The sequence below is a fragment of the Phascolarctos cinereus genome, unplaced genomic scaffold (genome assembly GCF_003287225.1).
Source record: "Phascolarctos cinereus isolate Bilbo 61053 unplaced genomic scaffold, phaCin_HiC Scaffold_2;HRSCAF=192, whole genome shotgun sequence".
NCBI classification, from domain to species: Eukaryota; Metazoa; Chordata; class Mammalia; order Diprotodontia; family Phascolarctidae; genus Phascolarctos; species Phascolarctos cinereus.
Genome location: NW_027555625.1, coordinates 229,067,685 through 229,095,613, shown reverse-complemented (window position 1 = coordinate 229,095,613; position 27,929 = coordinate 229,067,685). Strand labels below are relative to the sequence as shown.

The following is a 27,929-nucleotide window of genomic DNA, read 5'->3' as shown; positions in this document are numbered from 1 at the left end:
AGTCAGTGTAGTGAATAATTAGCCTTGGAGCCAAAAAGACTTGGGTTCAAATACTCTGACACACACAGTGGTAGAATGAACTTAAAAAAGTGACCTGACTTCTCCTTCATGATCCTGGGCAATTCTCTAAGACCACAAGTTACAGAGAAGGTCTGTTCAGTTGAAGGACTTCTCTCTTTCATCTTGTTCCTTATGCAAAATGAAATCACAGATTTCATTTCTTAATGCCTTCACTCTGAGATATCTTAACCTTTACACCGTGACATTGTGAGCTTGTTTTTTGCCTTTCTCTATATCCCCACACAATCCTTGGGAAATACTAGGTGCTTAATAAATGCTTATTGACTAATTTAGTCCCTACTCCTATCCTATTACATTTATAATTAAAAATAAATTAAAAAACTCTACTTACTCTTTATTTCATCTCCTAGGTGGAAAGCATCTAACAGTCTCAACTCTCGGGTTGGGGTAGAGCATATTAATGACCCTGGGGAATCTGGAGAGCTAGGGGCTTCCTATGCTTCCAAACCTGTCCAATTTCTAATTGGTCTAATTGCACCGGCTGAAATGGGCCTAGTTATCCTGCTATCTTGTCCCCTCTCCAGGGCATACGACCCCCCTTCCCAACTTGGGCTTGACATACATAAGCCCAGAGCAAAAAATACCGCCAAACATCAAAGTTTCCCCCTTCCAGGGGCATAGACAGGGCAGCTAGGATGGTCATGAGCACGGCTCCCTCCAGGGGCTATGCTCTTCAATGAAGCAACAGAAACCTGGGATAGAGACTCCCTTAATTTTATTTTTTTTGGCTAGTTTTAAAACAATCAAGTCAATTTAGCACGGTCTGCTCCAGTGTTTTGAAATCTTTGAAAGAGATATTGTGCTGATATGTGTGGGAGCAGGAGGGGAAGGGGACCTTTATTTATACTGTAAAGAGCGAGATTTGACCCCTCCTGAAGGAGGCCTCCCCTCAGTGAACTTGCCAGGGTATGGAGCATGTTTCTGTCGCCACAGTCTCTTAGACTGAGACTAATATAAGCCAGCTGGGAAGTAGAAGCCTTGACCTGCCCCTCCTGCCAGGGAGGTTTCAATTTTACAAAGCCGAGTGGTCTTGGGGACGGTGCGCCAGGCACATTCTTCTTCTGCCCTTTCACTGCTCAGCCCAGCCTTTTGATGACCCCATGCAGGGTCACGGTGGATTTCTCAATGTTTCCCTGCCTTGGTGGGGGGGGCAGTGCCATGCTGTCTTTTGTAAGATTCCAGGATGGTCTGTCATTTTCTCAATCCTTGGCAGCCGAGTGAAGGTAGTTGTAGCAGTCCTGCCTAGGTGCAGAAAACTGGGTTTGACGGCACCTACAATATCTAGCAATAGGACCTTTGAAGTCATTTCCTAAATTTGGCCTCAGATTCCCTAAAAGGACAACAAAGGAGTTATGCTAGATGACTATGTGATTCCAACTTTAAAAGTCTATCTGCTTCACTGCCAAAATAATCCTCCATCTCCCCTACCCCTGTTCCACAAACATTTGGCGAGCACTTGCTCACACCAACCTGGACTGATGGGATAGGGATACAGAGAGGAAGACAAAGGACCTACCTTCAAGAAGCTTCTAGTCTACTAGGGAGATATGACTAATACATACAAAAAACTGTAACATAAAAGTAACTAAAATGTAAAGTGAAAATTCTGTCACGATGGTCTGCATGAAGGGGATAGGAATGGAGAAAGAAAGTACAGAAATGCAAACAACCATCAAGACTGGAGGGGAAGACCTGGGCTCTGGGGAAATAATTGTTAATGATGACAGGTAACAGGATCACAGACTTTGATGTGGAAGGAAACTTGGCTGTGATTTAGTCCACTCCTCTCATTTTACAGACAAGGAAACTGAGCTCAAAAGAGTGGAAGCGATTTGCCCTAAGGTCACTCAGCTGGCCAAGTGAGGATTTGAACCCAGATCTCTGATTCCAAGTTCAGTGTTCTTTCCCCTTGCAATCTATACTTCCAGGATATGACTGCCTCCTTAGAGCAGAAGACAGAAATAGCTCCAGCTGAGAGCACTAACATTCACCAACACAAACACCATTTTTGACACATTAAGAGAGAGATGGGAAAAAAACCAAAACACTACCTCAAATTTGTCTTACACAGTTCTCCATCTGGAATATCTAATACTACAATCCTTCAGCAGGCTAGTAAGCAGACCAACAACCCTCTGGGCCTTGGTCAATGCTCATTAGTTCATCAGTTGTCTTTGCCATGCTCCTTTCCCAAATTCATCTCCTGGAGACCGTCTTTCTGGCAGAGGAGTCTCTCTGTACCAAGCAAAGCTGGTCCTTTGATTACAGACACACACATCTTCTCCCTGCCCATGCTTGAAGCCTGTCCAGTGTGGAAGGACCTGTCAGAACACGTGCACCAAAGACAAAGGCTTTGAGAACCCTACATCTCTTCCACATGACAAGGAAACCTCAAGGTAACACCAGTCATGCCTCTTTGCAACACACACATATACACACACACACACACACACACACACACGCACAATTATACAGATAGAGAGTCATTCTGCATCTTCTCATAGAGAGTGTTTTGCAAAACACTTCCATGTCCATTGTTTAATCTGATCCTCACAAGTAAGACAAGCATTCCTCAATTCTATTTACTCCTGGAGGAATCTGAGGCCCAGAGAGTTTAAAACTCTTGCCCTGTTAGTGAACAGGATCAGAACTAGAACCCAGATCCCCTGATTCCTGCTCCAATGCTGTTTCCAATAAACAGTCAATACTTTCACATTAGCACTACTAATACAAAAACACCAGCTCACCTTGGAAGAATTCTATGTCTGGAAAAACTGGGTTCTAGTTGGGGTGTGTTGGTAAATGTTTAACAAGGGGCTCTCCAGAAAAAACGTATATGTGACACACTTTTAAGTTTAATTTGCATTGTTAACATTTTTCCTCTATCACTTTCTTAAGTCTTGATGATCAAACAAAAAAAAAAAACCCAAAAACCCAAAAACCCAAATCAAGCCCTTGTGTGCAGTGCTTGTTGACTTCTGACATGTGAAGGCTCATTACTAACAATTTATAGGAGAGCACACCCCTAGTTCTCGTCTCACTTCTGCCACTAATCAGTTACAAATACACTGGCGAGATATTTCCCATGTCTGGGGCTCAATTTTCTCCTCGTGTCAACTGAGAGATTGGATTGGAATGATCTCTCGGGTCCCGTCCAGCTCTGAAATTCTATGTCTCTTGGGTTAAACTCAGTCCTCTGAATTCCATCCTATCAATCTGTACAAACCAAAGCAAACAGGTAACCTTCGGTTTTTGCCACACTGTAATGGAAAAAAAAATAAGGAACTCAGTATACTTCCTCAAAACAGAAACAAAAATACGTTCCCTACTACCATGAGAAGAGTCAAAGCTAATCTCTGTGCTGGATGAGGCTAACACAGGAGAATGTGATATTCCCCCTTTTGAATACGCAGCACAAATTTGTTCAAGTCTATGCAATTTTTGCTTTCTGGATTGCAATGATACGGGCTGTCTACGCAATTAATGATTCAGTGATGGATCATAAGGTGTCAAGGAAGCTAAGAGTTTTAGCCGCACTGAATTCCAAAAGTCTGAAAGAAACTGGGCTCTCAAGTTGAATCTCTCCACAAGGACCTCCCGTTCTCCCCTACGACCATTTGCCAAAATCATGCCTGCCGATCTGAACTCCAATTTTTAGAAGAGACCAATGGAGCCAGGAGACTGGAAAAGTTCACCCAATACAGCAGCTGAGAGAGCCTCAGGCTACAGTTTAGGCTGTTATGCAATTGCGTTGGGCAGCCTGTCTCTTGGACAACAGAAACCTGTGGTTGGAGCAACAGTGATCCAAGCATTAGCTTGCCTGCCCGGTCCACATGCCTGTCTGAAATTCTGGAAAGGAGTCTGGGCAGCCACCGCAGAAGTGAGCAAACAAACAAAAAGTCCTCAGCATTCCTGACAAGCTGGTGCAATTAGCAGAGAGGGAAAGCTTGCTGTGTGATGGGGGCCAACCTCTTGTCCTCTCTCTGGGCCTCAGTTTCCTATCCTGTAAATCAGAGGGCTGGGCTAGATGCCTCCTTAGGGCTCTCCCAGCTCTTCAAGTTTATGAATCTATGAATTTTGGTACTGCCTGAGCTAGGGGGAGGAGAGCATCAGACCTGAATAAATGGAAGAAGGAAATAAAAACAAACAAATAAACCAACAGGGTCTACAGGTAGGGGATTAGTGTCTAGCAGATCACTGACTACCTTGAGGCTGGGGAGGCTATTCAGTGTGTAAATGAGATTGATAAAGATCACCTTTAAACTGGGAGAATCTTGGGGAATTTTTCTATGGCTCTAGGTGTGAGTGTTATTCTCAAGAACTTCTTGAGACTTAAAAAGAAAAAAAATTTTGGGCTCATTCCCCGCCCTCCCCCCCCCAATCCCCTTTCCAATAAAACTTTAGAAGCAGAACAAATTGCTTTGCTGAAAGTGTGCAAATTATTTATCCTGTAACCTTGCCTGGGACCCATTTTAGGTTTCTCTCTGAGCCAGGCCCCAAGATGTGCATCTACACACAGAGTCCTCCTAATAAACACCTCTGAGCCTGAAGCAATGTTTTCCTCCTGCTCTGAACCCCTTAATTATCCTTTTCAATTACTGAGCAGAAGGGCATATTGCCCTAGAGGGCTTAGAACATGCTGCTCTTTTTTATCACTAGGGAATTATCATGGTGGGAACATGTACCCTAAATCAGGCACTGCATTTTCTTGCTTTTCAAAATTAATAGACAGTATCTTCCCCACCCCCAAAGTGGTGGTAGAAGTGGCTCTTTCATTTTCATATAAATATACATATTTATATATTACATATATTTTTTCTTTCCATAAGGGAACAAGTAAGCTATAGACACACAGCACATTTCTTTGAAACATGAATAGGCCACTTTGTCCTTGCATGCACTTAGGTTCTAATTTGTATCATATCTGTACTTGTTTACTCCTCTTATCCGTGATGTTAGACTGTGAACGTTATGTGGGCAGGGACCAGGGTTTATTTATCTGTGTATCCTCTTCAGGGCTAAACACAATTCACTGCTGGCGTTAGCATAAGCTTAACTTTTGACATATGGTACCCAGAATTACGTGCCAAACGCTATCCAAAAAGCCTTTCTTTCAACCCTAGTGCTTATTATTGTGCTGGCATGTAGGCTGTGGGGAAGGGACAGATCTGTGACTTCACTGATAAAGGGAAATCTAAAGAAATTCTCCCAATGCAGATCAGGACCCTCTGTGCTAGGTGGCACACAGTGGATATGTTGTAGTTGGGCCTGCAGTCAGGAAGACCAGAGTTCAAATCTTACCTCAGATATCTGCTAGTTGTGTGACCTTGGGCAAGTCATTTATCTGCTGTTTTGTCTCAGTTTCCTCAACTATAAAGTGGGGATAATAGCCTATCTTGCAAGATTGTTGTGAGGGTCAAATGAGAGAATATCTGTAAACCACTTAACACAATACCAGGCACGTAGTAGGTATTATATAAATGCTTATTCTCTTTCCTTCTTGCTCCTCAACCTCACTGCACAGAGAGGACAAGGGACTTCTAACCAGGGTCATACAGTCAGTAGATGTCAGAGATGGAACTTGCACCTGGGTCTTCCTAACACAAAGGGCTGGCTCTCTATCCACTAGGCACAAAGTAGGTGCTAAATAAATGCCTACTGAATAACTGGTTTTTGTCTCAGATCTGAAAGCTATTGGTGGGTGTTAATTACACATGCTCTACCTACTTCTCCAACTATACAGACATATTTAGAGTCAGAAAGGACTTTAAAAAATCTAGTTTGATCCTTTCATTTAACAAATGATGAGACTGAGGCTTGCAGAGACTAAGTAACCTGCCCAAGATAGTGCTCTTCCCACCTTACCAGGCTGCCCAGGGCACAATGTGCAGGGGATAGAATGTTGGATTTGGAGTTAGGAAGACCTGGGTTCAAATGTGACCTCAGACAGCTGCTAGCTCTGTGATCCTGGGCAAGTCACTTAACCTCTAGGCCTCAGCTGATTCCCTCTAGGATGGTCTCCAATTTATTCTACTTTTTGTCTGTATGTTGTCCCTCCATTAGAAGGTGAGTTCCTTGAGAGCAGGGAATTATTTGTTTTTGCCTTTTTTTGTATCTCTAGTGTTTAAGTATAGTCCTTGGAGGAGTTTAATAAATCTTGTTGACTTAATAAAAGTCAATAATATTGAGGTTACTGATAACTGATAACACTGATAATTAATACTGATAATCAATATGACAAAAGTCAATAATAATAACTGACAGAGGCCACAAACTTTCTCACTTCAAGTCCAAAGCCACTCTCACCATACCAACATAGGCTGTCCCAACTGTCTTGGTGCAGTTTTAATCTATTAAAAGCTTTTAATATTAAATGTCAAATTATAATATATTAATATTAAAAATTTTAATAGGTTAAGTTGTATCAAGACCTTTGGGACAGCCTGTATATAATCTTATATTATTGTAAGAGATTATAATAATTATGAATATTAATTAAATTACTATCTAATTAAATTTAATATTAAAAACTTTTAACAGGTAAAAACTGAACCAAAACCTTTGGGACAACCATTACATAATCTCTTATACATGTACATTGCCTTAGGGTACACAAAGCACTTTTGTCTTCATTGTTATATTTAATCCATACAAATGCTCCAACAAAGCAGACATTTATAAATACCAGGTACTGGTCAAAATGTAAATGGAAAGTTCCTTCATCTCTGTCGTGTACTCCCATCACCCAGTCTTTTATCTGCCCTCCAGAAATAGCTGAGGGTTTGAAAATGAATCTAATCCCTTAGGCAAGGAAGACAGATATGGAGACAACAACCTCTCAATATAAAGGGCAGCAGTACCCTATCCAGATGGCATCAGACATTTACACTTCTCTGTGGTCCTTGTAGTTGACAGATGTTTAGTGGGGGAAGGGAAGAGGGGAAGATGACTTTGTTACTCAGGCTCACACTTCTCTCTCTCTCTTTTTTTTTTAGGGGGGGTTTGGACATTAAAACGTAATTTATTATTCTAGAAAAACATTTCTCATTCTGTAAAACTCTGGCATGATAATTTATTGCAGCTAACCTCCGCTTCCAGGACCCACAATTCAAGGCTGCTTTTCCTTCCCCCCAAATACCAACACCTTACTTGTATGACAATGTCAACACAGCATTTATGTTTATATGTGCCTGTGTGCCTCTATCAAACCAACTACATCATGACTGTCTTCAGTGAATCCAGATGAAATTACCCTAATTTGAACTTCATATACAAATTCCTAACAAATGTATTTAATCTTGAAAAATTAAACCTAAATCTATTTTAGGCACCACCTCCCCAAACACCTCTTCCATACAGATGGGTAAACTGAGGCCTCCTGACTCCTGGTTTAGTGTTCTTTCCACCATGTCATGCCACTTTTTAACTTAAAAGTATTTACTATCAGCCACCAGAGGTCCGGTCCTATGGCAGCAATAGCTTACATAAAGTAATGCAAAGCGCAACACTGGTTCCTAAGTCTGCTCCATACAACTCTGAAACTAGAAGCAGCTATAGGATGCAGTGGTTAGCGTGCTAAATATGGAGTCAGAAGTCCTAAGTTCAAATCTGGCCTTGGACACTTACCTTGTGTGCACTACCTGTGTAACCCAGGGCAAGTAACTGAATCTAAATCTGTTTCAGTTTGCTTATCTGTAAAATGGGAATAATACCAGCACCTATGTCCCAGAGCCATTGTGAGGAAAAAATGAGATAGTGGTAAAATGATTTGCCAACTTTAAAATGCTATGTGAATGCTGGCAGCAATAGTAATGATTTTTATCATTATTATCTTGTCCAACTCTCTTATTAGGGTAGCTAGTAAATAGAGTGCTAGGCCTGGAGTCAGGAGTTCAAATCCAGCCTCAGACACTTAATAACTGTGTGACCCTGGGCAAGTCACTTAACCCTGTTTGCTTCAGATTCCTCATCTGTAAAAATGAGCTGAAGAAGCAAATGGCAAACCACTCTATTATCTCTGCCAAGAAAACCCCAAATGGGGTCATGAAGAGTCCAACACAACCGAAAGAACTGAACAACAAAACTCTTATTTTATAAAGAAATGGAGGTCCAGAAAAGGGAAGTACTTACCCAAGATCACACAGAAAATCAGAGAAAGGATCAGGATGAAAATGCAGGTTCTCTGTCCACTGCCCTTTCACTATACTGCTCCCAGTAACTCCTTATGGCACCAACTGTGGGAATTTATCCTAAGTTTTACCTGTTAGTGGAGTAGTTTCCACCCTGCATGCCAGTTTGCTAATACTCTCATGTTTCCAGTTCCTTCTTTTATCAACAGCTCATCATGTATAAGTCCTTTAATTAAGAAGCCCTACTATTTAACCAAAGATACCACTATGTACAAAAGTTCCCTCCTAAGTCCACCACTAATTAGAATCCACTTTATCCAATCACCTCTTTAGAGTGATTTAAGGTTTACAAATCACTTTCCTAATAACAACCCTATGAGACACATAGTACAAGTATCATTATATTCATTTTACAAATGGGGAAACTGAGGCTAACATGGCTGAATTGACTTGCCACCACTCTTAAACCACAGAGTTAGGATTTAAACCCAGGTCTTTCATGATTCTAAGTCTTACACTTTTTCTTACTATCTCATATTCTTCTTATGTTAAAAAAAATGACTCATCTGACTTCTTTGCTCTTAAAGTCCAATTCGAATGCAGATATCCAAACTTACATTCTCAGCTCCAGAATTTCCTCTTGCTAATGAAAATTCCCTTTTTGTTGGTGAAGGTGAGAGAGAAAAGGGGTGAGGGAAGGATTTTCCAACAGGGAATATAAGAAAATGTTTCCCAAATTCTCTGCTTTTCCACATCTGCTTTTCCATGTCTCAAAAAAAAAAAAACAACCTGAAAAAACCACCCACTTTTTTTTTCTAGCATTAATCGGGCAAAGAGCTTGGCTTTTAAAAGTCTCTTAGGGATTATTCTTAACTTAGTTCGCTCTTTGGCCCCCAAACGCGCGCGCGCGCACACACACACACACACACACACACACACACATTCTTACACTCTCTCTCTCTCTCTCTCTTTCTTTTCAGCTGTTTCTGCCTATCATCCCAAGCTTTCTCTGCTGAGGGAATGATCAAATCATACTGTCACAGTTAGGAAGAGGGACCACCCTGCCTCTCTAGACAAAGGAGACTGAAAGTACCAAAGAGAAATTCTCCAAACAATGATTAAGAACCTACTATGCAAAGGCATGGTGTTGGATGCACAAGAAGATGCAAAGGTAAATAAGTACACATCTAATACAGGAAGGACAGGAAGATTTATTTCCTACTGAGTGGATTAGGGAAAGTTCCATGGAAGAAGTGCCATTTGAGCTGGGTCTTGAAGGCTGGATAGGTTTTCAACAAGCAGCCATGGTGAGATGGAGACAGAAAGGGCATCCTAGGCAGAGGGTACAGAATGAATAAAGGTGTGGAGATGGGAAATCTAAGGACCTGTGAAAGGCATAATAAGTAATTCCCTTTTCCTGGAATGTGGAGTAACCTGTAGGGTTAAGACAGTGCCAGGTTACAGAATGCCTTGTCTAGTCAGTAGGAGTGGGCATAAGATCAGGGAGGGAAAGAGATCAGCAGGAAGCTTGACCAAGTATTCTGAGAAAGTCAAGGGAAGGCAAGACTCACAAGAGGAGAAATCTAAACCAATATACTCAAGGAAACTGGTGAATCACAATGGGAAACCATAATGATGCTGAACCTGGTGCCTGCCTCTCAGGGAACAGCCTAAGAGAAGAGAGAGGTGACTCATGACTGGCTAGAGAGAGAAAGTGAGATCCACTGTTCTTCTAGGAAACAGGGAAAGGATTCCATCTGACTCTGTATAATAGAAAGAACAGTGGCTGGACTTGGAACATGGATTCTTATCTTAGGGTTTGTGAATTTGAAACTTTATTCCAAGAATGGGCTCACAGGTGTCACCAGATTGCCAAAAGGGTCCATCATACAAAAGTTAAAGGAGCCTGACTTAGAATCAGAAGATCTGTGTGTAAGTTTCAGCTCTGAGAGACCTTGGGTAAGTCATTTAACCAAGTCCTATCTTACTTAGTTGCAAAAAGCAGATGGGAACTCCTGCACTACTGAATTCATAGGGCTTTGAGGATTAAATGAGATAACATCACAGACTGGCATGACAGGGAAGAGCCTTAATGATCATCTAGTTGGAGTCCAATTTACAGATGAAGAAACTGAGGTCCCAGAGAGGTTACGTGATTTGCTAAAAGTCACATAGCTACTTAGTAACAGGACCAAGGCTAGAGTCTAGATCTCTTCAATTCCTAGTGGAGAGAGGGCTGGATTTGGGAGTCAGAAACACCTGTCTTCAAATCCTGGCAAGCCACTGAAAATTCTCTGTGCCTCAGTTTCCTCATCTGTAAGATCAGGATAATAGCAACTACTTTACAATGCTGTGGTGAGGATCAAATGGGATAACACTGCAAATTTTAAAGCACTATGTAAATGCTAGCTATTATTATTTTTATTAATATTAATTATTGCTACAACCTGCTCTATAAGATCAGGTGCTGAGAGACTAAACATCTTTTTTTTTTTCCTTTTCGGTGAGGCAATTGGGGTTAAGTGACTTGCCCAGGGTCACACAGCTAGTAAGTGTCAAGTGTCTGAGGCCAGCTTTGAACTCGGGTCATCCTGACTCCAAGGTTGGAGCTCTATCCTAGCTGCCCTGAGACTAAACATCTCTTGATGTAACCAACTTCCTACTGTTTTTGGAGCCTTTCAGCTGCCATGGCAGGGTCAATCCTCTAAACTGGAATGCTAATGCCACAATCCTGAAGCACTTCTCTCCTTTGTCTTTTGTTCCTTGAAAAACAAATCTCCCTTAGAGAGAGGCTGTCCCTACAACGCCAAGTGGCTCTGCCTTTAGTGGCTAATCAGAAAAGGCAACTGAGGAAACAGGGACGTACACAGACATATATAATAATGTATCCCTTTATAGCACTTTAAAGTTTGCAAAGCATTTTCCCCCATAACAACTCACTGAGGTAGGTATCATGTACCCATTTTACAGATGAGAAAACTGAAGCTCAGAGGAGGTGAAAGGACTTGCCCAGGGCTTGAATACCTACCTAGTTAGAGTCAAAGCCAAGGTTTACACTCAGATCCTTTAACTCCAAATCCAGTAATCTTCTCAATTCATCATGCTGCCTCAATCCATGTACCATTCAGGCTAAATAATCCATTAGGGTTAAAATTAGATATGGTTCCATGGGACAGCATCTAGTCTGGGACTGCTCCCTGCATACTGCATAGGAAGAGGTTTTGCTAGTCTGCCTAGCTCGAGTCACTAGGGGCAGATGCATGATAGTTGTGTTTAGCCTTAAAAGAAACATAACAAAATAAACCTCTTCACACATTTTGGCTGTATAAAAAAATAATCACATGGAATTCCCATATTCTCTCTCTGTCTCTGCCTCCCTCCCTTCTTCCTATGTCTGTCTCTGTCTCACACACACACATACACGCGTCCCACAAACATATAAGCAAAGGAGAAACAACATACTGGCTTTTGATGCTTTAAGGGCTTTTGTTTGTAAGACTAACGTATACTCTTGGGAGGAAAGGCCCCATCCAAACACAGCTATGTGACCACACTAACAAATAAGCTACAACACAAGAGAGTGGCTGTCAATTCTTTGGAATATTAATGACCTGAACTTGCTGGTGCAGAGAAGTCTGGCTTGTAGGGGTGGGGAATGGGGGTTAGGAGACCTGGGTAAGCTAGCACTCCTACCAGGTCTCTGTATGACTGTGGGTCAGTCTTTGTCATGCACCCGTTCCATTTGCTCATCTGTAGAGCAATGGGGCTAAAGCTTCTTCTACCTCTTCTCCTCCGTCTTCCAGAATCCTTAGTTTTAGTAGTCAGAGAATCTATGCCTTAATTATTCAGCAAAAGGAAAACACACATTCCAACCTTATAAATGGAAGCTGATTTCCCCTCTCAAACAGAATTCCTGGCCTTCAAACCAAATCTCAATCCTTCTCCCTCCCCTGCCTTCTTCCTCACTTCCTTTATTCCTTTTTTTTCCCTTTTAAAACATAAGCTCAACATCTCCCATTCTGAAAAGGGAATAGTTTGAGAGTTTATTTATCCTCTGGAACAACTTAAAAAAAAAGTTAATATGAAGCACATGTGCATGGTTTCTAAGAGTTCTGTGTTTAAAAAAAAAATACTTAGGGAGGAATATATCCAGGCTTACAAAATGCCTGGGTTGTGTCAATAGCAGTTTATAGCCATTAGCATTAAGTCTGAATGTAGTTAATTGGGACACAGCGCAGCTGCTGCAGCAGCACAGGGGGATGCTTGGCCCACACTTCCTGATACAGTCATAGCTGTATAAAATCACCTGAAAAGTTCCCATGGCCCCTGTGGGAAACAGAGTAGAAAACTTCCCTGATTCTACAAGGGGGCTGTGCGGGCTAGACCTTATCTCTAGAGAGCTGCTTTTTGGAGCAACCTGTTTTACCTTTCTTCTTCTTCTTCTTCTTCTTCTTCTTTTTCAACTGCTGCAAAGAGTTGAGGAGGAAGAAGGAATATTTAATGATTTAGGAAAGAAGGAAAGGAGGGTAGATGGTAAAAAAAAAAAAGAAGGTAAGAAAAAAATGGTGCACTGGAAAATAGAACTGGCCTGGGAGTTTGGCCTGGTTTTTTTTTTTTAATTTCCCATGCTCCAACATAGAAGGTAGCTAGGTGCCACAGTGGATAGAGAACTGGCCACGGGAGACAGGGAAACCTGAGTTCAAATCTGGCCTCAGATACTTGCTAGCTCTGTGACCTTCGGCAAGTAACTTAACTAGTGTTTGCCTCAGTTTCCTCAACTGTAAAATGGCAATAATAAGAGCACCTACTTCTCAGGGTTGTTGTGAGGATCAAATGAGACAATATTTGTATAGTTCTATGACAACCTTAAAGCCCTTTAAGAATGCTAGGTATTATTATTACAGGGTGACTCTGAGCAAGTCACTTACCTTTTCTACACCTCAGTTTCTCCATCTGTAAGGGCCCTAAGATCTCTCTAGTTCCCTTCCACTCAGAGATTTCCTGACTTTTATGCCTCAGAGACTGGCAGGCTGTCAGGTGCAGAGAGAAAGAGATCCCAGACAAACCTTTCCTGCTCCATGGCTCTGCCTAAGGCTGGCCAAAATTAAAGTTGATTTATCGGTGTCTGAGGACAGCGGATTTTGCTGACTGCCTGGAGACAAACCAAATGGGGCATTTCATCATCATACTGACCGTGCATCTGGTAGGTGTAAGGGGTCTGTCCTGTGGGTGGAGAGCCAAAACTGGAGCCGTAGCTGAGGAATCCACTCTGACCAGGGGAATGGTTTAAGCTGTCTTCTGTTTTGATACCTTTGCAGGATGAGAAAAAAAGAACACAAGGATAAGTGGTTAGGATGTTCCCCTCCGCAGTCATGGGGAAGCCTTTGAAATTCTGCATGTCAGGAAGGGTTTATTATGGGCTTTCAACAGGATGGAATTGATTTGGCCTCCCAGCAAGTATTACTAATTTTTTTTTTACCAACTTCAACTCTATCCATGCTTATTAATGTTATACTCTGCGTCTTGCTCTAGGATTATGGGTGATTTATATTGAATAGCTTAATCTTCTTTTATGAAGATGGTTCATTCATTAGGAGGCTGGATGATAACATCAGGGATGCTGTAAAGGGCATTCGTAGAGGACGTACCCCCTTCACTAGGGGATGGCCTAGATCATCCCGCTAGTCCTTAGATTCTGTAATTCCTCTAATAAATATTTATCAAGCACCTACAAAGGTCAATTGCTGTCAGCAGTGGGGGATATTTTGGATCCACTGTTAAAAGGATATGCCTCTTTTTTTTTTTAAATCTAGGAATAAGGGTTATTTTTAAATTGAGACATCTACCTTTTCCCACCAGGACCCACTTGAGAACAAAGGCACCCATCTGCAAGACAGCTGGCTGAAAGAAAAGATTCAGTCTAAGGTTTTAATGAAGTGAATTGAACTATGCAGGTAGTGAGCCTGAAACTCTGGCCCTGCTTGCAGCATGTGCTAACAACATCACCACAGGCACAGGACATGCACAAGACGGCGAGAAAAAGACACTGTCCAGTAAGAGCCACTGACCTGGCAAATAATAAAAATGACCAGCCTTTGGCAATAGGATCGCCTTTGAAGGAGGGTTTGAAAATCTTACACCAGCACTGTGAACAAGGTGAATGCCAAAGGGAGCTTCTGTGACATAACACTAATGCTCTATCCTCTTGCCCAGAAAAATGAGGCTACTTGTTTTGTTGTGATGGTGTCTACATACCACTGTAAGAATGCCAGGACAGGAAAGGACTATAGAACACAAAGAACATTAACAACACGGCAATAGCTAGCATTCATACAGTACTTTAAGGTTTGCAAAGTGCTCTGTGTGTGTATGTATATATGTACATATATATGTGTATATATACAGATTTAGATATATAGTTGTTGTTCAGTTGTTTCAGTCATGTCTAACTCTTTGTGACCCCATTTGGGGTTTTCTTGGCAAAGACATTGGAGTGACCTTTGCTATTTCCTTCTCTAGCTCATTTTACAGATGAAGAAACTGAGGCAAACAGGATTAAGTGACTTGCCCAGGATCACACAGCTATGAAGTGTCTGAGGCCAGATTTAAACTCATGAAGATGAGTTTTCCTGATTCCAAGGCCAGTGCTCTATCCATTGTGCCACCTAGCTGCTCACTCACTTTATCCATCCATCCATCCATCCATCATCCATATCTATCTATCTATCTATCTATCTATCTATCTATCTATCTGTCTGTCTGTCTGTCTGTCTGTCTGTCTGTCTGTCTGTCTATCTAATTTGATCCTCACAAGAACTCCATGAGGTGGGTGCTCTTAATATCTCCATTTTACCAATGAGGAGATTGAGGCTGATAGAGGTTAAAGTGACTTGTCCAGTGTGAATGAGCTTGTGAACACCTGAGGCAGAATCTGAACTCAGTCTGTCCTGCCCCCAAGTCCAGCACTCTATCCCCTATGCCACCTAGCTATCCTCAAACTTGGAAAAGACCATCTAGTTCAAGAGTTCCTAACAACGGGGCTCACCAACTTTATAAAAAACATTTTGATAACTGGATGTCAGCATAATTGTTATTCTTTATAATCCTATGTATTTTATTATATACATTTAAGAATACTATTCAGAGAAGGGGTCCACAGTCTTTAACAGATTGTCAAAGTTGTTCCTAGCCCACACTAGAACTCAGGTCTCCTAAGTCAGATTTTGGTGCCATATAATCCTGAAAGCATTGAGGAGTATTTTATCAGATAATTCAGAGGGGAAAATATCAAATATCAAAAGAATGTAAAAGGTCTCTTCCAGGTATTACATTTTACATTTAAAATTCAAAAAAGGACCCTTCTAACTTTAATATTCTATGAACCTTAAAAAAATCTTTCCAGCTGTATTATTTTATATTGTACATTCTAAGATTCCTCCCAGGTCTAGCTTTTTAAAAGCTAGCTATACACAATTTGTATTGTGTATAATCTAAGCTCCCTTTCAACACCAACATTCTATGACTCTACAAGGAGAAAATATAGACAGCTTTTTCTGAATTTGGTTCTGACAAAGAGAAGAGATACAGTTTGAAAGATTGAGGGAGGGGTGGAATCAAGGGAAGGCTTTTTTGAAGGAAGGGAAGGTCCTAGATATATTTGTTGGAAGGACAGAATAGGAAACAATAGCCAAGAAGAGGCTGGAGATGAGTAGGGGGGATGACTGAAGGGGCAAGCTCCAGAGGAGAAAGGAGAAGACAGGATCAAGCAGACACAAGTAGAGGGCTTAGGCTTAGTGAAGAGAAGGGTCATCTCTTTACCAGAGACTGGAGTGAAGGAGGAAAATGGGAGATAACGAAGAAGCTTTTGAGGGAAGAAGGAGCTTGTGACTGATGATCTTTTATTCTCAGTTAAATCATAGATAAAGCCTTCAACTGGAAAGGAATAGGACGGAGTCTTTGGGGAGGCTTAAAGAGAAAAGAGATCTGGAGTAGCTGCTATAGAGAATGTAATAGAAAGTCAATAAGAGAAAAGGGATCACTAAACAGCAGTTAGGGCCCAACTGAGATTATTACCCCACTCAATAACAATTTGTAATGGATTCAGCCCAGTTGTCAGACTGCCTTATGGTGTTTAACAGTTCATGAGTAGAAATTGAGAAGGCAGATGGTGGGGATGATCCAGGACTAAGACCCAGCAAAGCACAAACAATGGCAAACACTGGTGCAAGAGATTTAGTATTAGAGTAGTGATATATTGTGTAAAATGTAGATCTAATCCATTTCTTGCCATGCTGCTATCTTGCTTGTCTGTTTCCCCTTCCAAACTTCCTTGGTTCTTTTGTGTATTTTTGTTTTTAGTTTCATGACATTCTTTTCTTCTTCTTTAGCATCACTATTACTAATCACTCTCCCAATAATTTTAATTATTTACTTCTCTAATGTTTTGTGATCTTAGATTTCAAACACTAGTCTACTGAATGTCTTAGGTTTAATTCTGGATTATTTATTTTGTTCTATTAACCTAATTTTCTATTTTCTATCCACAATTACCATATCGTTTTGATAACTATTATATATAATTTGAGATCTAGTGGTACAAGTTTTCCTTCTTCCTTTTTCCCTACTAGAATTCCCTTGATGCCTTTGTCTGTCTATTCTATATATTTTATTACTTAATTTAATTCTTTGAAGCAGCCCATTGACAATTCTATTATTGCAATTAAATTATAAAATGAATTTGGGTAGTGTTTTTTTTTTTTTGTATTGAATACAACTAGCCATGGATGTTTGGTAGGTCTCCAGTTCTTTAATTCCTACTTTATTTCTGTTAAAATTAGTTTACAGTTGTCATTACAAGTATTGTATATACCTAATATACAAGCACAAATATCTGATACATTTTGTTGTTGAATGAATAATATTTTCTCTATCATTTTCTTCTAGATTTGTTTATTATGTGTATATATGCACATATGCACATAGCAGAAATACTAATGATTTTTGTGGGTTGATCTTTTATCCCACCATCTTGTTCAATCCATTTATTATTATTTCTATGTCTCTTCCATTTGAAAAATATACTAATAGACCAGTTGAACATAAAGATGCTTTAATATCTTCTCTGCCTATACTTATTCTGTTATTTCTTAACCTAGACTATTGCAATAATCTTCCATTTGATTTCTCTACCTCAAGTCTCTCCCTTTTTAAATTCATCTTCCAGACAGTCGCCAAAATGATTTTCCTAAAGCACAGTTCTAATCATGTCCCTCATCTACTCAATGAGCTCCAGTGATTCCATATTACCTCAAAAATAAAATACACACTCCTATTTGACATTTAAAGCTCTTCCCAATCTGCCTTCATCTAACCTTTTCACATTGCTCATCTCCGCATTCTATGTGATCTAGTTGTATTGGTCCTACACACTACTAACCATTTCTCATCTCCGTGCCCTTGTACTGATGTCCCCAAGCTTGAAATGCAGTTCCTATTTACCCTTGTCTCTTGTAATTCATGTGTTTCCTCAAGACTCAATTTAAGCACCACTTTCCACACGAAGCCCTTCCTGATCCCCCGAGCAGCCAACATATTCCCTCCAAAAACTGCCTTGTATTAATTGCTTAACACACGCTATTGATTTGTTCTTATTCTTAACTCAATGCTATAACTAACATTTATATTATCATGTCAAATAACAGTAAATTTCTTTTTTGTTTTGTTGTTGTTCAGTCATTTCAGTTGTGTCCGACTCTCAGAGACCCCATTTGGAGTTTTCTTGGCAAAGATAATGGTTTGCCATGTCCTTCTCTAGCTCATTTTATCGATGAGGAACTAAGACAAACAGGGTCAAGTGACCTGCCCAAGGTCACACCTCTAATGAGTGTCTGAGGCCACATTTGAACTCAGGTCATCTTGACTCCAGGCTCATTGTTCTATTCACTGTGCCACCTAACTACCTTTTCTGGTTACACTCTTGTTCTAAGTGGGATGGCGTCTGATGTGTATCTATGATGTGTTTTTCTATTTTAAAGAAATATTTTTCATAACGTTAAGGAAAAATCTATCCATTTTTCTACTTTTTAGTGACTTTAATATAAATGCCAGTCCACCTCCCATTTGACCAAAAGAAAGTGATACCCAGCAAGAGGAAGTGACTGAAGGATTCTGACTTCAGATCTGGAGCTCTTTTCAATGTACCACTTTGATCCAGACAAAGAGGCTCAAAGAATTCAATGTGGCAGAAAAAAAGGGGCATCCTAAAGGATGCTTCTTGTAAAGAGTTTGTTCATAAGGCTAGACGGATAGTGCTTTACTTGTATCCTGCTACCCAACATATGTCCTAGGCAAAGAAAGGGGATTCAATATTCATTGACGGAAGAACCCTCAGGTGACTATTCCACAAAGCTGCCTCCCTCACCCAAGTTCCTTCACTGGTATTTCATTTTCACAGAAGTTATTTGAATAGAGGTGAAAGAAGGGAACTTAAATGTTCTTTACAAAGGACAAAGGAAGCATGATTCATAACAAAACCTAGTATTTGTCCAGACAATGTTAGAACCATAGAATCTTATAATAAGGAAGTTTAGAAGGCATCTAATCCAATCCCCACCCAATGCAGTAATTCACCCTCCACCCTCTTAACCATACCTGACAGGCCTTCATCTAGCTCCTGCTCAAACATCATGATGAGGAGCTCATTACTTCTTAAGATAAAATCATATAATACACTGAATCAGGGGACCTACGTTCAAATGCTAGGTTTGTTCTTGTTCAGTTTTGGTTTGTTTTTTTTTTCCCGTCGTGTCCAACTCTTCATGGCCCCATTTGGGGTCTTCTTGGCAAAGATACTGGAGTGGTTTGCCATTTCCTAGGTTTCTTTCTTACTAGCTATTTGGCTTTGCATAAGTTAATTTATCTCACTGGGCCTGTTTGCTCATCTGCAAAATGGTGATAATATTTATAACTAGTTCATTCACTGGGGTGGGTGAGGATGAAATGAGATTGTACACATAACATTCTTTTTAGAAGTAAAGGGTTGCACACTAACAGTAATTATGATTTAATCTGTCTAGACTCTAGACTCTAGACCATAGGTTAACTGGGGTTTATGAACTAAGAAGACAAAATGGCCTCATAATTGCGTATCAATAAAATTGGTTTTGTAATCCCATGGTATTTATTTTACGCATTTAAAAACATCATTCTGAGAATGACTTCCTAGGAGTCACCAGATTGCCAGAGTGGTCCATGATACAAAAAGGTTAAGAACCCTGCTCTAGTCAAATTTCATTGAGGAAACTCTCTCTACCAAGGATTATTGGAAAATGCTCTATAATAATGGAGTCACTGAGCCACTAATTGGTACATGTGGATCCCTGAGTTGCATATTGATTCATTTATTAACTTATATATGTTCTGATGTATTTTTATTTGTTTTCTTAAGTGTTTCCCAATTACAGTTTAATCTGATATGGGCCACGCTGAGTGCTATGGGCATCAAGCAGCATGTTTCACACCTTTAGCTTTAGAGAACCGTCTGAGACTGAGAAGTTAAGTGATTTGTCTAGGATCAGAATGGGTCACAGGCAGGTTTTCTTGACTCTGAGCCTAGTTCTCTATCCACTATTCCATGATGCTTCTATGACAATCAATACATCAATAATCATTTATTAAGTGCCTACTCTATACTAGGCACTCCCCTCTGGGATCACTGCCTTGTCTTGGCAGAAGGCTTGTACAGCTCAATGAAACCATGCACTATGCCGTGTTACCCAAGACAAAGAGGTCACAATGGAGAGTTCTGACAAAAGGTGATCAACTGGAGAAGGAAATAGCGAGCCCCTCCAGTATTTTTACCAAGAAAACCCCATGGACAAACATGGTCCAAGAGGTCATGAAGAGTTATATGTGACTGACAGACTGGATGGTGAACAACAAAAGTAAAACAATGCTTTTCCTCAAGGAGCATATATTCTATTGGGGCAGACAAAATGTACCTTATACAGATATATGTAAAATAAATTAAAGGTGATTTTTTTGGGGGGAGTTAAGGGAGGCACTAGCAGCTGGGAGGGCTCGATAAATGCTTCATGTGGAAGGTAGTGCTTGAACTGAATCTTATTCAGAAGAATTTACATTCTCCTAGTGGCTATGCTCCTAATGCACATTCACAGAGTTAAGCAACTTATATATTATTATTAAAAAAAACCATTTCTACTTTTGCACAGTATTGATTATTGAGAAGCTTTTTTATATTAAATCGAACTCTACCCATGCTTCTATAACTTTCAACTTGTAGGTCTTAGTTTTTTTTTTTTACTCTATCACATGGTATTAAATACATATCTAATCTTCCTACATAGGAGCCCTTCAAATATTTGAAGGCAACCACATGCTCCTACTCTCCCACTCCCCTCCCTCCAGTTTTTTCCCCCTCAGGCTAAATGTTCCAACTTCCTTCAACTGACCCTTAGGTGACACACCTTTCAGGACTGTCACCATCCTGATTCCCCAGCTCGGAACGTGTTCCAGTTTGTCTATGTAACATCTAAAAAGTAGCCCCCAGAATTGAATTCATCTCTGCCTGCTGACCAAGGCAGGAATCCCCTGTACAAACATCTCTGACAAGCTGTGATCCATCCCCTTGTTATATATATATATAGCATACTCCAATGGAAAGAAGGCTGTTCCTGGAATCAGAGGACCTGGGTTCAAAGCCCACTACACACCTGTGTGTAATGACCCCAATCGGTCTCTCAACGTCCCTGGGGCCACAGTGTCCTCATCTGTAAAATGAGGGAGTTGAGCCAGATCAGGGTGTTTTAACTGCTTTTTTTTTTTTGGTATCATGGACTTCTCTGACAGTCTGGTGAAACTTACCGTACTCTTCTCAGAATTTTTTTTTTAATTTCATAATGGAAGAAAATGTCAAATTTTAGCTAGAGGTTAGTGAAAATAAAGATGTAATTTTTTCTCCATTCAAATTCATGGACCACCTCCCCCTGCCCTGAAATCTATTCACAGACTTCTGGGGAGTCATAGAACACAAGTTAAGAACCCCAGAAACTCACTAATCAGAAAAGCCATTAGCTGCTCCATTGTAAGATATCTCTCATTACTAGAAATCTCTTCTTACTTAGCTCAAGCCCTAGTGATGTGTAGACATGTGAAAAAGTTGTTTTTTGCCCATCACCTATATATTTTAAAATATTTTTTCAATAGTGTTAGCAATCTCCAAGGGAACTCTTAACCTACTACAATCCAGACTCAATGAATATTTGCAAGTGAGTGGACTCTCTGAAAGGCTCAATGCTATTGATAGTGCAAGACTTTGCACCAAATTAATTTCTAACAATGCCATGTTTTGTCTAGAAATAGGAGTAGTTTTATTTTTCTGTCTGCTGCATTATTCTTGGTTGTCAGCCAAGAGGGGATAGCTCATATATAATTATGTGTATGCATGTGTATGTATATATTTAATATTTAAAATGATTTTTTTGCTGCAAGAGGAAAAAAGAAAGAAAAAAACGTATACTCATTACTCAAGATCTGGATGGTTTATAAATAGTAAGACTATGAAAAGTAGACATTTATATCATATGTTAAAGTTACCTGCTCAAAAGCTGTCAGCAGCCCCCAGTTGCTCATGGGGTATTTGCTTCAGGCTCACATTTGAACAGTCCTTCCTTTGGGGTAAATATTACAAATACTGCCACCTCTATTTTACAGATGAGAAAACTGAGCCTCAAAGAGATTAGATGTCTTGCCCACCGTTACATAATTGTTAAGTGTTAGGGGCAAGATTTGAACTTAGATTTCTTCTGATTCTAAAACAGTCCTACTATACCATGCTGCCTCTTTCTATGTGTGTCCCTAGAAGACTGTTCATTAGCAAAGGGCCCTCTTTTCACTTTCTACATGTCATCCACTTGGTCATCTATCATTCCTAACAAGCTACCTCTTTCATCCATTTTCCCCACAGACACAAAAATTGTCTTCCTAAATCAGGCCTGTTTTGGCCACGTTACTCACCCGCTCAACAATCTTCAGTGGCCTCCTGTTGCCTCTCGGATAGAATACAAATGCCTCAAGCCCAGGATTTTAAGTCCTGAACAGCCTGGCTTCCTTAACTTAACATTATTCTACCTCATATAGTCTGTGTATGTGCCAAACTGAACCACGTAGCTGTTCTCTTACCCATCACCATGTCTGTCCCTTGATTCAAATCATCCCCCACAACTAGAATGCACCATCCCTTCAACACTGCCTCTGCATCTATTTTCCTTTGTTTCAGTTCACGTGTCATCTTGTCTGAGAAGCCTCCCCTGATTTCTCCAGTTTTAAGTTCATTTTCTCCTCTAATTGGCTTTTATTTATTCATCTGTGCACACACAAGCCAGCCTGGCTGAAGCAGCAAGGCACCTTGGGAGAGAGGCAGAAGGCAGTATGTGCTGGGCAAGTCAAACCATCACCAGCACCTTGACTCTCAACCCCTGATGGGGACAACCCCAGATTCTGAACCCAAGAACCTTGGGAATGGGAATGCTTCTGGCCCAGTGCCAGCAGTGCATCCTGGGCAGCAACCGTGGTGGAAATGCAACCTGGCAACAGTCCCTGCAGGGGCTACAGCCAGAGCCATTAAAGACCCAGAAATGAAAGTTTTTGCCACCAAAATCCTTGGCATTGTTAAATAGTTCCAGATCAGAAACTGAAATGATTTTATTAGTGAAAAAGACATAAAAGAAAAGGCATCACCACAGGCAGCTTGGTAGTGCAGTGGATAGAACACTGGGACTGAAGGCACGAAGATCAAATCCAGCCTCAGACACTTACTAGCTGTGTGAACAAGTTACTTAACCTCTTTTTGCCTCAGTTTCTTCAACTGTAAAATGAGGATAATAACAACACCTACCTACCAAGGCTGTTGTGAAGATCAAATGAGATAATATTTATAAAGCACTTAGCACAGTGCCTGACATATGGTAAGCAAAGTATAAATGCTTATTAGTTATTATTAACATTAGTAGCAGCAGTGACAGTAGCTTTGTCACTGTACCTTAAAACCACAGGGACCTCTCCATCTGACTTGTAGCTAAAATGCTCCATTTTTGTTATTTCTCTCATTAGGATGTGAGTTCCTTAGGAAGAAGGACTGTCTTACTTTTCCATCTGGATTCTCAGTGCTGAGCACTTAGTAAGCACTTAATAAAATGCCATTTTCATTCATTCATTCATTTGTTCACTCATTTGTATCACGTTATAGTTAAATTCTTGTTCCTTGAGAGTAGGCTCTATTTATGTTCTATCTCTATAGCCCTGGTGTCTTGCTCATAGCAGCTTTTTAATAAATATGAATTACACTGAATTCAAAGGCCCTTGCTTTTTCATGGTCTATGCATGGGCAATGTTGAATGGAGAGAATTGGCATCTCTTCTAAAGATCACAACACAGTATTCTAAAACTCTGAACCAATTCAAAATATTCTCCTTACTAATCAAACTTTAGGCCAAAGACTTTTATGAGAAGACTGATGATAAATCTCCATCATTCTGCATCTCTCTGAAGCATTAAATATGAGAGTGAAGGAATACATACCCCAAATTTTATTCTCAGCTTTGCCCCTTGTTAATATGATAAATGTCCTTGAGCAAGTAATTTCCTCCTATGGACCTGGTGGTCCTTATTATAAAATGAGGTGACTGGACACAATGATGTTAGGGTATCTTCTACTCAGCTATTCTTTGTTTCAAGAGCCCTTTCAGTTGGTCATATTCAGCCTGGGAGTTTTATGAGAGGTAGAACCTTTCAGTCCTATCATTCTATGGGCCCTTCCAGTTCTGATATTCTATGGAGTAAGGTTCCATTTGGGAACAACATTCTAGGACATCCAAGAGTTGCCACCTAGACAAGTACAAAGCTGTTGTGAGCAGGCAGAACAGAGAGACACAAGTAGTACTCACTGTAGGAAGGTATTCCATAGGCTTGCGCTGGAGGAGGGTACGGTGAATAAGTCGTGGACTGCTGGATCCCTGTACTGTATTGAGTCTGTCCATACGTTGCCATGGCGAGGAGAGACTGGACAGATACTAGATGAGGATAATGTCTATACAGAAGGAGAGAAGACTGTTTAACACCAGATCATTATCATCACAAACTCATTCTACTTTCTGACTCCCTGAGTTAAATATGAGCCTTGTGCCTGGGACCCACATGGACCCCTACCTCAGGTCTTGACTTAAAAATGTAGGGTAACTAGGTGACTCAGTGGATAGAGCACTGGCCCTGGAGTCACGAAGACTCATCTTCCAGAGTCCAAATATGACCTCAGACACTTACTAGCTGTGTAGGTGATCCTGGGCAAGTCATTGAACCCTGTTTGCCTCAGTTTCCTCATCTGTAAAATGATCTGGAGAAAGAAATGGCAAACCATCTTTGCCATAAGAACCCCAAATGGGGTCACGGAGAGTTGAACACAACTGGAAAAGGACTGAACAACCACCACCTCAGGCGTCCCAACACTCCAATCCATCCTACACACTGATGCCTAAGTAATGTTCTTAAGTGGAAGTTTGGCCACGTGTCTCCTCTACTTTATCAAACTCCAGTGGCTTCCTATTGATGTTAGGATAACTTATAAACGTCTTTGTTCAGGTTTTAAAAACACTGCACAATCTGGCCCCAACCTATCTTTTCATTCCTACTGGACATTACATCCCTCTGGCACTTTGTGAGGAAGAACGCGAAGGCCATTTTGGCTGTATACAATCTTCCCTATCTCTCAGTGCTTTGCCTGCACACTAGCCCTGCCACATTCCTGGAATGCATTCCCTCCTTACTTCTGCCTCACAGAGTCCCTTCTCTTCCTTTAAGACACAGCTCAAACACCATCTTCTGCAGGAAGCCCTGCCTGATCCTCCCAGCTCCTAGTGCCCTCCCTCCTGAAATATCCAGTGTTCACTACTGAATACTTTCTCCTTTCATATTTATGTTGCCCCTGTTGCTATGCCCCATTAGAATGCAGGCTTCTTCAGAGCCGGGATTGTTTCCTTCTTTATCCTTGTGGCCTTAGTACCTAGCACAGTGCCTGACACGTGGTATATGCTTAATTAATGTTTGTTGAGTCACAAAATAAACACAATTTAACTTTTTGAGGGGAGAGTATCCACGGCTGGGGGGAGGGGGAGAAGGATTATGAATGGTTTAATTTAGGATAAATGACTTTCCCAAGGTCATACAAGTAATAAGTAACTCCTGATGCTAAGCTCAGCATGTTTTCTAGTACACTATAATGCAAAAAAAAAAATGCTTAGTTCCAAAAGTGTTGTGACCAACCTCTCTGCCATTAATTCCATGTGTGATCTTAGGCAAGTCACTATTCCCTTTAGGGTCTCAGTATGCTTTCCTGTAAAATGGGAGTGAGGTGGGGCTGCAAGTGAAGATTCCCAAGGTCTCTTCTAGTTCTAATGTTCTTTGAGTCTATCATCTCTGTATTGTAAACCTAAAGATAACAGCAGTAGGATCTTTTAAAACATGTCAGTGTGTGCTTGTACAGTATGTATGTGTGTATAAATACATGTATGTATGCATGTATGATCTAATGACCAAAACTTGATACTAACAAGGCCCAGTGCTTTCCAGAAACTAAAACTTTCTTCTAAATCGATGGTCAGGTTTTTAAAAGAAAAAAAAACTCTCAAAGCAATGTTTCAAAGAACTTATTCACTAGAGCAAGGAACGGAACATAGTTAATCAATCACTCTTCAAGCAATCATAAAGTACCTACTATGTACAGGCACTGTATTCAACACATTCATTAGCCATAATGATAAAGTTGTCAATTCAAACATCAGATTGCCCCCAAATTCAACTAGTGCTACTCACCGTGAGAAGAGTGGAGGAACAGTCTCTAAAGCTTGTTTGAAGTTGCCTGGGGAGAGAAGAAAGGGAGACAAGGGAAAAATTGATTACAGTGTCTGTCTCCATCAATAATACATCATGCCAGCAAACTTAAGCTTCAATTTCACACACTGACTCACACATGAAGAGCAACTTGGAAAGAAGCTATGAAGGGATTCCTCTATTTAAAAAAACAGCTAGTTTAGAGAAAAGCATTCTAGAGCCCTACTTTCTGCATGGGTCTTGACTCTGCTTGCAAATCTCTGGCTATTAGACAACAGCGATAATTTAGATGGATACCAATTATGATCCTACATAAGAAGCCCAAATCCATCCCAGGGAGAAAGCTACAATCCCATCTTGAAGTGAGGCAAGGACCTTTTCAGAGCTATGGAAAGTCCCAATTGACCTTTATTCAATCCCTCATGCAGACATTTGTTAATCAATTAAATTTTTATTAAAGATGTGTCTACTAAGTATCAGGTACTCAGGATACACATAGCAGTCCTTGTCCTTAAGGAACTGGCTTTTTACTGAGGGGGAGCAACATATACATAGATATGTATAGAACTGGAGGAATCAAGAGTTCCTTATAGGAGGTTGCATTTGAGCTGAGCTTTGAAGGATTTCCAAGACAGAAAGGTAATAAAGGGGAGCAATTCTGAGGCAGAAAATTAATAAAGGCATGGTGAACAGTCTGTTCAGAGGCAGAGAGGAGGTAAATAGATTAGTTGTATAAGGGACATTAAGTAGGCCAGTTGGGTTGGCATCAGCCTGAAAAGACAGGTAGTAGCTAGACTATGATGAACTTTAAACGCCAAACTGAAGAATCTGTAGTTTATGCCAGAAGCAAGAGGGGGCCACTGGATCTTCTTAAGCAGAGGAGTAACAAGGTCAGACTTGTGTTTTAGAAACACCATTGGCAGCTATGTGGAGAATGAACAGATGAGGGGAGAAACTGGAGATGTAGACTAAATGAGAAGGCTATTGCAATAGCTCAGGAAAGTGTGGGGGGGAATAAAGGTCTGAATTGGGGTCATAGTAGTTGACAGGTGGACACAGATGAAGAGATTTGAGGAAAGTGGAACTAAAAAGACATGGTTGGGGGAGGGAGGAAAAAGAGACAGAGAGAGGAGAGACAGACAGATACACACACACACAAGAGAAGCAGAAGGGGCGTGGCAGAGACTGAATATGAAGATTGAGGAAGCATCTGCATAGACATGATAATCACACTCATAAGAGCTGATGTGTTTACTAAATGTAGAGAGAAGAAAAATGAATACCCAGGGTTTTCTCCTATTTTGTGGACACAGTACCTTTCTTAATAGACTTTAAGAGAAATTCACAAAACAGTTTAGAAGCATTTATTAAGTGTCTGTGGTATGACAAGGCACTAGGCTAAGCTCTGGGCACATAAAAAGAGGCAAAATCAGTTCCTGTCCTCAAGGAGCTCACAGACTAATGAGGGAAACCACAGACAACTGTATACCAACAAACTGCATGCAGGATGAAGTGGGAATAATCAACAGAGGGAAGGCACCAGGATGAAGAGGGATTGGGGAAGGCTTCCTGAAGGAGGTCGATTTTAATTGAGACTTAAAAGGAAGCCAGAGAAGTCAGTATTCAGAGTGGCATAGAGAGAGTTTCCAGGCATGGGGAAGAGTGAAAGCTGAGAGATGTCTTGTTCAGCCAGGAGGCCAGTGCTATTGAATCAGAGTGCACATTAGGGAGTAAGGTGTGAGAAGACTGGAAAATAGCGTAAGTCCCTGCTGCCAATTCTCTTCCTCTTACTATATCACTGCGAAAGTAGTTCTCTAC

At 40.6% G+C, this 27,929-nt stretch overlaps 1 protein-coding gene across 1 annotated transcript in view; it reads right to left on the bottom strand.

Annotated features, from left to right (window-relative positions):
- The window catches only part of EYA2 (EYA transcriptional coactivator and phosphatase 2), a 246,806-nt gene that overhangs the window by 114,936 nt on the left and 103,941 nt on the right, over positions 1-27,929 (bottom strand). The window contains 3 exon segments of the mRNA XM_078149854.1: positions 13,404-13,520; positions 24,173-24,315; positions 26,094-26,139. Of these exon segments, the coding sequence (XP_078005980.1) occupies positions 13,404-13,520; positions 24,173-24,315; positions 26,094-26,139 (306 nt within the window).